Source organism: Microchirus variegatus, assembly GCF_963457635.1.
Source record: "Microchirus variegatus genome assembly, chromosome: 1".
In the NCBI taxonomy this organism is placed as follows: Eukaryota; Metazoa; Chordata; class Actinopteri; order Pleuronectiformes; family Soleidae; genus Microchirus; species Microchirus variegatus.
Window position 1 is genome coordinate 31,194,068 of NC_139802.1, and position 13,959 is coordinate 31,208,026.

The 13,959-nt window shown below is 41.6% G+C and overlaps 1 protein-coding gene across 1 annotated transcript in view; it reads right to left on the minus strand.

Moving 5' to 3' along the window:
- Nucleotides 1-2,895: 2,895 nt before the first annotated feature.
- Nucleotides 2,896-13,959, minus strand: part of LOC310937775 (plakophilin-4-like) — a gene marked incomplete at both ends in the record, with an annotated part of 37,347 nt that continues 26,283 nt past the window's right edge. The window contains 12 exons of the mRNA XM_083902128.1: nucleotides 2,896-3,153; nucleotides 3,749-3,822; nucleotides 3,925-4,056; nucleotides 4,152-4,269; nucleotides 4,753-4,837; nucleotides 4,922-5,114; nucleotides 5,423-5,573; nucleotides 5,941-6,114; nucleotides 6,214-6,408; nucleotides 6,765-6,882; nucleotides 8,511-8,694; nucleotides 11,520-11,733. Of these exons, the coding sequence (XP_083758254.1) occupies nucleotides 2,896-3,153; nucleotides 3,749-3,822; nucleotides 3,925-4,056; nucleotides 4,152-4,269; nucleotides 4,753-4,837; nucleotides 4,922-5,114; nucleotides 5,423-5,573; nucleotides 5,941-6,114; nucleotides 6,214-6,408; nucleotides 6,765-6,882; nucleotides 8,511-8,694; nucleotides 11,520-11,733 (1,896 nt within the window). The remainder of the gene's footprint in view (nucleotides 3,154-3,748; nucleotides 3,823-3,924; nucleotides 4,057-4,151; nucleotides 4,270-4,752; nucleotides 4,838-4,921; nucleotides 5,115-5,422; nucleotides 5,574-5,940; nucleotides 6,115-6,213; nucleotides 6,409-6,764; nucleotides 6,883-8,510; nucleotides 8,695-11,519; nucleotides 11,734-13,959) is intronic.

Genomic DNA, 13,959 nt, shown 5'->3' on the forward strand with positions numbered 1-13,959 from the left:
CGCATGCCAACCTGGAGCCACTTATCCTGTCATTGTGACAGTTCACTCTGTCACCACTCGGAAAAAATAGAAACACGTACCAAATATGTATATGAGGCCTCATTTAACACGTTGGGCGTTTGCAACAAAAATGAAGTGAAACATGTATAAATGAGGCCCTGAGTTTCTCTTTGAAAGATTACGATATATAAATTAAGCAGGTGACGTTCTTTTATTTTACGTCTTTGGGTTAATAATTTTTGATTACATCTTGAAAGCAGAACAGATCAAACTGTAGATTAATATTACTAAAAAGCAAAGGTCTGCCAACTTGGAAACATGCTAATTTGCTTCTTTTTTTTTTAAGTGTCTTGTGGTAAAGTTATATAGTTAGAGTTGAGGTTGAAATGTCTCATACAGACAAAATAATGCAACTAAAAAGCTTGTTATATTGCTATATTTCCACCACCAAAAATCCTCTGTTGCATTTCTTTACTTCTTCCAGTTATGGCGACTTCTTGTGTCGACCTAAAACTGACAATCATTAAAAAAAAGAATCCACACCATTACCATTTAGAAAGTATTTTCATAATCTGTGATGTTTGTATCAAATCTGCTTTACCCTGCTTGAATGTTGTTTGAGGGATTTCGTCAGTTATAATCAAATTTAAATATAAGTACATTGGTTAAATGGAATCCTACTTCAATTTTCTAAGCATCATTCTATTTTTTTTTTATTTGAGTTTCAGGATTTTGAATGTTGAAATTATGAGATGCTGTATATTATTTGGCTGACTGTATTGTATGTACTGTTGCCGTGCAGGGACACTGACCAGCCAATCAGATTGTTCCTTAGACTTACTTACAATACTAGTTGGTCTAATAATGTTCCATGCAATCTCTTTTTTTCCGACAAAGTTATGCAAAGTTTTTGTTATGTTTGTTTAACTCTGCCAAACCTTGTGCCTTTAGAAACACCTGGACCATCAGAGTAACAGACTTCCACTGGTTTCACTTTGTTTGTTTAGCGAAGAAAAACACTGTCCAAGATTCGACATGTTCCCATTATCCTCTAGTCAAAGTTACATGATGTCAGTTTGTACTGTGTTGAGCATGTTTTTCAGTGTACTTTATCATCTTCGTACGTTTCCTCTGATACTTTCTCAGAGTCGTGATCCGCTGGGCGGCTTTTCAGGCAACAGAGCTTCAAAATGATTCAGGCTCCGTTTGCCTCAGATGTTGCCAGATAATAATCACGAACCTGAGCCGCAGATTTGTGCGCTTCTTTTTTGACGTGTAATGATTCGATGGTGGTTGTTTGATAGCTGCAGTCAGGCGGTACGTGATGAATGTAACTGCATGGAGTAAAGCTTTGTGACAAAGGCATGCTCAGGGAGGACAAATTAAGGCTATTTGTATATGCAGTGTGTTTAATGTATGATGTAGGTTCTAAGTTTAAGGTTTTAAGTCTTTTCGTTTCTTTCTGCTGTCACATCATATATTTAAATAAAACTACAAGAGATGCACTTAAAGCTTATTAAAACATATCACCCTTTCTTTTGTCAAAATGATAAAAGGCATAATCGGCTTTCAGATGTTGTCATGATATCATTTTTAATCCCTATACATATATTTCCCTGTTTAACATTGCACATCATCATCATCATCAGTTTTGGACAGAACAGACAGATTTTGGTCAGATCACAAGTAAATGAATAAAAAAAGAATCAATAAATAATAGAAAAACCTCCTCCACACGATCACATATAAAGTTCTACATATTGACTACAACAATGTAACGGGACAGTTAAACCATCGTATCTGTACAAGTAGGTTTTCACATGTTTTTGTTGTTTTGTTTTTTTTCTCACATATTTCACATACTTTATGATATACTGCACTTTTGGCCAACATGACACAAACCGAACAAACGGTTACAGGCGTAACCCTGGTTCTCTGAGTCTTTAAAGGTTCCCGAGGGTGAGGATGCTTACCTTATCATCAAACGTTGATCAAATAATATTTAAAAAGTACATTTTACAGTTTGATTTACTTGCGACCTAAATATTATTTGACCAAGGAGGTTCCTTTTTTTTCCTCTGGCACTCAACGTGATGCTGGCGGACAATATTTATGTTCTAAAGCCACCACACTGCACATTTGTACTGCAGAGAGAAGTTAAATCAGCTGAAAAAACATTGTTAGGGCAGTTTTTTTTTCTCCAAAAGCACCTTTTGACTTTGCCTTTCTCTGTGCTGTCCATTCACAGAACAGGAAAGATGCTAAGTCCATGTGCACAATAATGCAGGTAACATTGGAAATGGTTAAGAATAATATGTCCTGGAGTTTTTAATTTGATGATCTTGTTCAAAGTCAAATGCAACTGGACTTACTTTAATTTTTCTTTCCACTCATGGTAAGAAGGATTCCCACGCTGGCACCTGTTAGAGTCATGAGATGTGAAGATGTGAATCACTCAAACTGTCATGGACAACAACTTAAATCTAAATATAGTCAGGTTTTTGTCTGAATTTGTCAAATAATTTCATTAATAAAAATAGAGATAAAGCTATGAGAATGTCTGCTTATACAGAATCAAAGAGTGGGAGGGTGTGCGTTCAAGTCTTGGATAAATATTCTAAAATTTTTAATTTAAGTTTAAATAGCAAATATTCTTTATAATTAAAATTTGAGACGTGCACTGCGTGTGGAATAAATAAATGCCTGGTTCACGTTTACCTGCATTCTTAAACACGTTCCGACTTAGTCAAAAGCTGAGCTCTCAGTTCCAACACTGATGCGCACACACACACATTCACATGCACCCTCCACCTCTCACGCAGCCACACACAAACACCCACAGAAAGAGATGGCCCGAGAAAACAGACAAAGCTGGACAAATACGCAGGTTTGTATCTACACCCAGGAGTCAGGGGAGCCGGTGAACTTGTTCCCTTTGTTTGAAGGCCTCCGTGTGGTGGAGTAGAAGTCCACGTAGTTGGTGTTGGCTTTGAATCGCAGGGACTGGCTGGCGTAGCCGTCGGGGGAGGATGGGGTGAGGTGGACGGCGTCGTCCTCGTATTGCTCCTCTCCGTATCCTTGTGGGGACGACAGGTACATTCTGAAGCTGTTGTAGTTCTTCCTGTCCGGTTCGTCGTAGAATGGCTCTGGGTGCTGTGAGAGGAACAAACGAGTGAATTACTGATCCAAGCTTTATGATATTTACATCAATATATTAACAGTCTCTCAATGATGAAATAGCATTAAGGTTATTGGATCTGGAGAAAATGTGACAGGCATTTGTGACTCAATTCATGATATATTTTCTCCAAAATGTCAATGTCAGAATCAGGATGTGTTTTAATGCCAAGTAGCTCTTTACATTTCTTTATTGTCTAACTCATATTTTCATTATGACCTCAAACTTTGAGTACTTGACTGTCTTCTTCTCTTTAGATTTGTGTACACTGTTTCTACTAGTAATTTATTGTATCAAGCATCTATTTCATTATAATATTCAGATTTATCGTAGATAATTCAACATGCACATGAATTGTAAATTCTGTTAAAGAGGGGGTGGAGGTGAGGTCCAAAACCTTTTAGAATTAATTTCAAATGTACTTGAAAGTAACGCAATAGTTACTTTCCCTAGAAATTAGTTACTTCAGGAGAAGTAACTGTAACTAACGACTTTTTAAAAATGTAATGTTTATTGTTCAGCCCGACTGGTCGTCGTGTTCTCGTCTGTTGACTTTACAAAGGTTCTCACCTGGGATCTTCTCAAATCCTCTCCTGACTGAGAAGAATATGTCCCGATGAAATACGGGGTTTTCTTCTCAGACCCTGAAGTGGAAAATTGAACAGCATTACAGCAGCTGAAGAACAGCAGCATTATAACAGTTTTGACAGTATGTAAGCGAGTATGAAATACTGTGTACTGTGTACCTGTGTACGGCTGTTTGTGTAAACTGTTGTCTCCATAATACGTGTCCAGTTGCATAGATGACTGCGCCCTCTGATAGTTGGAATTGTGTCCTCTGATGCCGAGCATCGCTGGTGAAGATGTCGCACTTCCACCTGGGTTAACAACAACAACAACAACAACAACAAAATTTCTTCAGAATCTCATCTCACACATACTCGTTTGGAGACGCAGAACAGCTAACGCTCACCGGTTTGAATGACAGGCGACATCTGCAGAGGGCTGGTGGGCAGCGTTGGCTGGGAACGGTAGCGATCTCGTTCCAGCGTGGACACAGGCGTGACGAAGTGGGTGTAGTTCCATCCGTCCTGCGCAAATGTTAACATCAATGAATTAAAAAGTTGACTTGTTTTAAACAAGCAGTGCTCTTTTAAGGTTCATTTAAAGCTCCAGTGTGTAACATTTTACTGGCAGTAAGTGAATATAAATATCTCTGCCTGAATGCATAACCATGTTACGATAAAAACCTGCCACGTTTCTACAGAAACCTGAATGGACAAACCAGCCATTTAGATGTACTAACCCTAACCCTATGCAAAACAAAGGAAGACTTTTCGGATATGTAAAGGCCACCATAGTTCCCTGACACTCTTGTGATCGAGGCTTGAAAAAGTGCTTTACAAATACATTTGGAATGGATTGATAAAGATTTTTAATAGTATTTAATAGGTAAATCTGGCCCAGTATGTGTGAATCTATGTTGGGCTATTTAAAGTTACACAAAACCATATTGATGAATTCCAAATATGGATTAGCTTAGCATCTCGATAAGATTTTTTTGCGGTTCTGACCTGTTTGTAGAGGCTCCTCAGCTCTCTGTACTGCCACAGTGTGTTCAGCACCTGAGCTGCAGCCTTCACAACCTTCATCGAATACCTGTGACATCACACGACAAAAACAGAACAGTCACACAACTGTGCTATTCAAAGGAATAAAAGGGCTTTCGGGCCGTTTTTGTACCCTTTCCCTCGTCCTTTGCTGATGTCCACCAGCTTCTCGATGCCTCCGCTGTCGGCTAACGCTTTGGCGTTCTCCATGTTGCGGCTGGTGACCTCGTGCAGCGTGCAGCAGACCGACGCCACCGTGTCGTCCGACAGCACTGACGGGCTGCCACCGGGAAGCCGGTTGACCAGATCGCGCATGGCGTACTTTCCTGTAGCAGGAAGAGACGCAGAACACAGACAGGATGTGGATTGAGAAATGGTTTATAGCTGCTTTTGGAACTATGGGAGATGAGTTAAAATTGGCAAAAAAATCCCCATGTTTTGTCTGCAGACATGGTAAAAAAAATAAAACCTTGATTGTCCACAAGGGGGCGACAAGTTATCACTTTATCAAAATAGAGCCTGACTGATGTTAACAGACTTGTGCCTGACTGCAGACTAAAGTTGCAATAAAGCTGTGTTTGCAGCTGCAGTGTGCTGAATGAATGAATGAATGCGTGTAAGCGTGTGCTTTGACCTATCAGCTCCTTGTTGCGGCTGTCCAGCGCCATGTTGCGGAGAGCTGTGGCCACAGAGCAGACGACCCGGTCGTTGTCCATCCTTAGCAGCTCCACCAGGATGGGCAGACCTTTCTCCTTACGTACTGCCGCTCGGATGTAGGCTGAGAACTACACACACACACACACACACAGATGCACATGATCTGTATGACATATTTATCTCTATCCAATCTGAAGAATAGGACTCCAAACATGTAAACATATTTGCATATTTAGGCCCTGTCACTGCAGTGTAAGACTGTTTTTACCATTTCACATGACAGATTTCTGTATTTTCTTTATTCTCTCTTTCTTTGCTGCTGCTAATACACAAGGTCAGTATACCACATGGGATATTAAATATTATTTAAAGAGAAACACTTAACATTTGAGCCTGAACTTTCAACACACATTCATGACTTTAGGTGAACTCCACTTGACTTTTGCATCTATATTAAGTCATTATGCACGAAACCAGGGCGATCTGCAGTTTTACCTTCCAGTTTCCAGCAGAGAGGTTTTGCAGTGACCCAGCAGCGCCTTCCAGCGTGGCGGGGTTGGAGCTTTCAGCCAGCAGGTTGAGGTACGGCTTCACTACCATCGGGTGCCACAGCAGCTCCGCTCCCCTCAGCGGTTGAGAAAAACCTGGGATCGAACCGCCGTCGTCCCACTGGACAAAACATAAACAACCACACTGCATTTCAGCCAAGGCCTGGAACTTCTCTATTTTCCAAATGTTTCCCAACCCTGATCGCCTCTCTGTTCCTACCTTATCATCAGGCCAGCCGCCCCTCTTCCTGCCGCGCCTCCTCTTGCCCCAGCAGAGGTAGTCCAGCTCCTTGGCTGGAAAGGTGAAGCCCAGGAGTGTGTCCAGCTCCTGGTTGCCGAGGAGGCGAGAGGAGGGCATCTCCACCTCCAGCCGGTACGAGAGGTTCCTCAGGGTGCATATGCTGTTCTCCACAATCTGAGGAGAAATGTAAAAGGCTGACTATCAACAAAACCTCTCCAACAAAGTTTGAGCCGAAAAGTGGACCCTTGAGAAATATTATTCTAGTCAGTTTGTGTATTTTATTATAAATACAACTATCAGATTGCTTTCTGGTACATTCTTTAAATTACAGAGACTTGGAAGGGTAAATAATGTGTTTGGGGTTGGTTTGGATAGAGGTTAACCTATGCATAACTGTGTGTGTGTGTGTGTGTGTGTGTGTGTGTGTGTGTGTGTGTGTGTCTGTGTGTGTGTGTGTGTGTGTGTGTGTGTGTGTGTGTGTGTGTGTGTGTGTGTGTGTGTGTGTGTGTGTGTGTGTGTTTTTGCAGCACCTTGCTGTCATAGTCGGAGGTGTTGTTGCAGGCTTTGAGGACGTGGAGCAGGGAGTCGACCAGACCTTCACAGCAACGCAGCTGACTCCTCGCCTCCTCCCCTGCTGAGCTCAGGTTCCTGTGAACATATGAACACACACACACACACAAGTGAGACTTGAAGTGCAGTGCGTGGATTCCCCCACAGGGTGGCTTAAAACCTGCCTGGATACAGTAAAGCATGGTGCTGATCCTCCAATAGGAAGCTTCAGCTGCTTCTCATGGAGAGCTGACATGACGAGACTGCACAACAGCATAAAGCTCCCACAATGCATTTCTATAGCCTCAATATACAGCCTCTGTGAGTGCAAAGGAATGCTGGAGGCTTCTGTGGATTCTTAGAGCTGCCATCAGAGACTAAACAGATGATCACAAAATAGTATACAGTTAGCAAACAGTCTCCAGCCACCAGGTTTAATACCTCAGATTTATTGGTGCTGCGGGACAATCAGAGTCCACGACTGAGAGCCATAGCTGTCAAATTCACTCGATAGATGCTGCTTTCAAGCTCCACTTGGCAGATGTGTGTAAGCTCAGTAATCACATGCTCACTGTTTGTCTCTTTGTGTTTCCTTGATACAAATAAAACTGCACGACACGTCACTGTCTTTTCTGTCTGCCTCTTTGCATCCAAATCATAAATGTGATAATAATGCAATAAAAGGTGGATTCATTCGCGTTTTTTCATTAAAAACAAAAGAGCTCATATGGGATTATAAGATTAATCCATGATCTGTTTTGGTTTTGATCAATTTCAGTGCAAAAACATCAGCATCATTGTCCATCGTGGGCTATTGTAAAAACATCATGGTTCAATATGTTTGTTCAAAAAGGTTCATTCTGGAGAATTTAATTCAGGTGATTGTAGACTTATATATATAGAGAAAAAAATATACATATTTGACATACTGGACCTTTAAATGTGCTAATTAGCTGCTGAGATCTGGGCTGATGGACAGATGAATTAAAACTTCCTCCCGCTGTGACTTTGACGCCCGAAGTGTGCGATTTTGCCAAATGGAGCTTAAATCCGACTAATTATTTACAGGAAATCATGAATATCTGCGTTCTCGTCGACAGTGAACTGAGTCACGCGGGATTAAAGGAGCTTGTGTTTCAAATGGCATCTTTCAAATCAGCCAAGAAAAGAGCTTAAAGGGACTTTCATTTTCAGCTTTTGTTGGGTAGAGCTGTATTTGTACTTGTGCATTCTGTCTTTATTGGTATTTGCTTCTCCTCTGTGGGCCCGTGTCATCAAATGCACACCGACGAATGGCATTAAATCTCCATTACACGGCCTGCCGTTGATGGATTACCCACCAGCGATGGTGATCTGTGGTTTGACACAATCACTCCGCGATGAGAAGCAGGAAGAAAAACAGCAGCACAGGCGACTAATAAATCCAAAAAAGTCACCCTTACATCTCACAACAAGAATCGATTTCATGAGCTCACGCTGTACCTGGTGACTCAACAGGCTCAGGAGGCAAATACACTTTGTTAAACCTATTTACATTAAGAAATGATTAGAGTGGATTAGTGGAGGCTTTATGAAAAAATCTGACTGTAAAGGTTGCATGAATGTGAAGCTGTGGGGTGATTAATTTACACAAATAAATACACACGTTAAGACAACTAGAATAGAAAGAAGATTATTTCTCTATTATGACAAAGACACTGCTGTGTGTTAGACTTGCTCGTCCTCACCTCAGACAGCCGGTGGTGTTTCGCAGCAGCAGCGATGACTGGAACTTGACTTTGTGTTCTTCGCGGTGCGAGACGCTGCTCCAGCCCGAGTGGGGGATGATGACCGTGTTGGTCAGCGTGGACAGAGCGTCACGGATGATGGTCATTTTCACTGCGTCGCACGAGGAGAGGTTCCACAGGACACCTTCGGATCAAAGGAATCGTAACAGTGAAGGTCGCGTTTTGTGTCGTTGAAGGAATCGGTTGACAATTTAGGGAATCTTTACGTTTGTTTTCTGGGGAAGAACAAAAGACGAAGGCAATGCTACTGCTTTGTGAAACGAGAAAGAAGACGAAGGGAAGAGTTGCATGACTCTAAGGTCATAACAAGTCACTAACTGTGCAAAAAAACCTGAATTTAAATCTGCTTTAGTGAAGATAATGCCTAACATCAGTGCTTCAGCTGTTGCCATGGCAATTGACCTCCAAATCAAATCATTTTACTATAATAATAAATGTTTTCTGAATGTATTATCACAAAAAATTATTAAGAAAGTGCTTTTTGCTTTTTTGTGCATCACAAAACAATTTGTAAATTGGCAAATAGAATTCTGAATATTCAGTAAACTCTTAGAAATAAGGGTTCTTCTACAAGGGCTGAGGTTCTACCTGGAACCATTTGTTTTTCAAGGGTTCTTGGCAACACTAAGGGTTCCGGGTGGAACCTTGATAAAAGGCTCTACCTGGAGCCAAAAAGGGTTCTCCTATGAGGACAAGCCGAAGAACCTTATATGGTTCTACTTAGCAGTTTTATGTCTAAGAGTATTGACCAAGAAAGAAAAAGAAAGAATCAGGATATGCTGCCAACATTTGTGCCCAAAGCAGATGACCCCGAGCCAAAGAATGCTACAGCCCTGTTTGAATTCTGAAAATTCTCCAGAACCTTTAATCAGAACGCCAATCATCACAAGAGTTTTTCCTTTTTCCAGCTAAAGCAAACGCTCCATTAAAGCCACGTCAGCACAGTGTTCCATCAATTGTGATCACGTGTGAATCCAGTGTTACCTGTTATAATAAATCCAAACTGTTATTTTAAAAGAAATAAAAAGAATAAGAACAATAACAGAATAATAACACATATTTTTTCTGATAACTTCTCAAAATTGGTTAAAAATACTTCTTAAGGCCCACCTGCAGTACTATCATGGACCACACTGCAGAAATGAAGTGCAGTTAGTCAGTAAAAAGAGATTCTGAGATTCTCTCCTGTGTTTTTCTGAATCGTCTTACAGCTTCGTATCTCCTGGTATCAAACATTATGTGTGGCTGACACGCTGTTTCCAAAGCGCGTTATCTTAGCATCTGTCCCGAGCACTGTGCCGAGATCTGTTCTGTCAACAGTGCACGCCGAGTGTTTAAGCCGCTGCCGCTCTCACCTCCCACAGAACAGCTGATACACACATTAATGCACTGCCAACCGGTCAGACTGAGACACCCACCGACAATCAGAAAGCAAGCCGGCCCGCCTGGATAAGCACACGACAAAAATCACTTCGCAGCTCAGTGGGATTTTCACACATTGACAAAAACAGATCCGTAATGCAAAACATGTTGCAATGTGGATGCAGCTTTCACCTGAATTTACCTCTTGAGGGATTTGAAAAATATGAAATGACTAATTTGATACAAATGTGATACAAATGAGTTGCAATGGCGGAGAAAACGAAACCTAAAAGACCTTGGTATTTTGAATTTGAGTGTAGTAACCGTTTTTGGCCACATTCTTACATATGGCACCTCGAAAGCGGAACTAGATCAGAAGTTCCAATTAACGCTGTTTTTTAGTGTGTATCAGCGTCATTACCTTGTTTATGAAGCCCTGAAGTTTCGAAACAAACAGTTCAGCCATTGCTGAGAACGCTGTGTTTTATTGTAATCTCGGGCTCAGCGAGATCTCTGAAAATCCCATTATGTTTACGTGAACAGCGTTTCTCCTGAACAGCAGATCGTCCTGCTCCGGGCACTAGTCCGGGCACATCCGGTTGCGTACATTGAACCGCAGAAGAAGAATAACGTCCGTTGTGGAGGTGTTTCACGAGCGACAGTGTCTTCTGACTCTGGGTCTGACTCCCGGTCAAAGTCATAAAAGGGACTGCGGCGGGGAGTCGTGACGAAGCTATTTTTAAACACTATTAAAACAATGTTTTGATAATGAGGAGCAGTGCATCCACCGTTCCAGAGGGGGGAGCTGCGCTTCTGAGAGCTGGTGTGCTGATATGTACTGGCCAATCAAAACACAGTCTGTCTTCTGGGTACGAGAGTTTGTCTGAAAGATCGCGGCTGGCAAACAGCGTCAGAAAAGAGGATTTCTATCGGCTCGTTTACAGCAACTAGGAGGTAAAAACAAGTTAATATATGGAAGTAGACCTCCATAACCAACATATATGTGCAACAGGACCACTCTATGTGACCTTTAACTGTTTTTGCTGCTGTAATAAGTGATTTTATTTTGATTTTTGATTTATTTTATAATAAAGTTTATCTCACCATAAATTATAATTTGATCACTTGTGGTGCTGTACAGCCTCCACAGAACACCTTAACAGCTGCAGTGCCTTCCTTTTGGTGAGTTGTGAGATTATTTATGCAACATTATTTGCATGCTGAGTCCATCTGAACACTTGAACATACTTTTAGACCTGCTTGAGGGAGCGTTTGTGTGTATACAGTGGCAGAGCAGGGGCGGGCGTGGAAAAAGAGAACAATTTATCCTGTCAAACTGCTGAATGACTCCGTTTCATTGTGTTTTCAGTCTCATTTTAATAGCTCACTGTTGCCTCCATCTGCCTTGACAGAAAATTAATCACTTCCTGTTTGCGGCACAAGATTTAAACACTGCTATACTGGGAAACACAGGGAGAGTCACGTGGAGCTGATTGTGTGAACCCATTTGAAAATGGTGTAAATGTAACAGACATCTACGTGTGTTTGGAAGTTACACATGACAGTTTGAAGTAAAACGTGACGTACCGGTGACCAGCTCGCGGACTTCATTGTCAGTGGTTTTCCTGAGGAGTCGCAGCAGGGCGGGGACGCCGCCGCAGTTCCTCAGCGCCACCTTGTTGTTGTCCGTGGCTTTGCCGTACACCAGGTTCCTCAGGGCCCCGCAGGCGCTTTTCTGAACTTCTGCCGCCTTGTGATCGAGCAGGTCTACGAGGTGCTGGATGCCTCCCAGGTGACACACCTGCATACATGAGATGCATGGATGACACACTTCACTGTAACACATACACACAGTAGAGATTCTCACTGTGAACCTTCCTCTCATCATCATTATTTAAGATTACGAGAAAGCAGCGTTTAGGGTCAGTTTTGAATGCATGTATTTTAAATATAAAGGGTTAAGTTTGGACTCAACTATTTAGATCACGTTTTCTTGGTTTAAAATACAACAATTAAACTTTCTAGATATTGCTTCATGGAGCTGCTTTGAAAACAGATTCAATAAAGTCCCAGATCTTTCATTTAATCAGTCTCAATGAATTATTAGCATCAATATCAATATGTGTTTCAGGACTCATAATAACATATACCCCGCATTCATGTTACAACTACCTCTTCTTCAGCACTTATTTTGTGAAATATTTTGTTTCTGAAACATGAAAACATGCCGAGTGTTTGTGCGGCACGTTCAAAAACGTCTTGTGTCACCTCCAAATAAACCCCCCTCGTCTCAGGAGAGCAGATGACTCACCCCGTTTCTCTCGGGAGTCTGTATTCATTCATTTGTCACTGAAAACATTTGCTTCTGGCTAAATGAGCAGATACATATCCCAGCAGCTCCCTAGGCTAAACAAAAGCTCATCACCAGAACAGACCAAACAGAGCTGCAGCGGTTCTTGCATGAATCTGCACCAGTGTTGGGGTCATTTGTGGAATAGTGGATAACACAAATTTAACCTTGCAAACAGTTCTAAACACTGTTGCTCCTCTTAAGAGAAAGGTTATCACCCGGGACAAGTCTGCCCCATGGTACACAGCCCAAACTCGAGCGTTAAAGCTCAGTACACGGAAGTTAGAAAGAACGTGGCGTTCCACACATAATGACAGTCACTATGTCTTGTGGAAGAACAGTTTTGATATATATAAAAAAGCTCTTAGACATGCAAGAACTTCTTATTACTCAGAGTTAATAGAGAAAAATAAGAGCAACCCCAGGTTCCTTTTCAGCACTGTAGCCAGGCTGACAGAGAGCCATGATACAACGAATCCATCGATCCCTCGATCGCTGAGTAGTAATGACTTTATAACATTTTTTAACGATAAGATAGAAACGATCAGAGATAGAATTACCAACCAGTTTAGTACAGCGAGCCTAGACTTAACTGCGGCTCCAGCTTTACATGTATTGAATCATTTTATTCCTATAAGCCTCCGGGAGCTGACCTCACTGGTCTCCTCCTCTAAACTAACTACATGTCAGTTGGACCCTATACCAGCTAGACTCCTTAGAGAGGCTCTACCACAAGTTGGAAATATTTTACTAGATCAAATAAATATGTCTTTACTGAGCGGCTGTGTCCCAAAGGCCTTTAAGATGGCAGTAATTAAGCCATTACTTAAAAAGCCTTCTCTCGACAGTAGCATTCTGAGTAACTATAGACCGATCTCAAACCTTCCTTTTATTTCAAAGATTTTAGAAAAAGCTGCAGCCACACAGTTGTGTAATCACCTGTGTAGCAATAATGTATTTGAAAAGTTCCAGTCTGGGTTTAGAACCCACCACAGTACAGAGACTGCACTACTTAGAGTAAAAGATGATATTCTTATGGCCTCTGAAAAAGGACTGGCTTCTATACTGGTTCTGTTGGATCTCAGTGCAGCATTTGATACTATAGATCATGAGATCCTGTTACATAGACTAGAACAAGACGTTGGGATTAGAGGATCGGCACTTGTCTGGTTCAAGTCCTATCTATCGGACAGATTTCAGTTTGTTAGTGTAAACGAGGAATCCTCCACACTCACTAAGGTTAACTACGGAGTTCCTCAGGGTTCTGTGCTTGGACCTATTCTTTTTACCCTGTACATGCTGCCATTAGGCAACATTATCAGGAAACACAACATAGATTTTCATTGTTATGCAGATGACACTCAGCTATATGTATCTGCACGACCGGACGACCCAAACCCATCTATTAAACTCCAGGATTGTCTCATAGACATACAGACGTGGATGACTCGTAATTTTCTGATGCTTAACACAGAAAAAACTGAGGTCATGGTCCTTGGGCCAAAAGATATAAGAGCAGCACTTGGAGCTCTAAACCTAGGCAGTAACACTCCAGTCCCTTGCACTACAGTAAGGAACCTAGGAGTCCTGTTTGACCAGGATTTATCGCTGGATGAACATATTAAGCATATATGTAGAACAGCCTTCTTCCACCTTCGCAACATCAAGACAATTAGA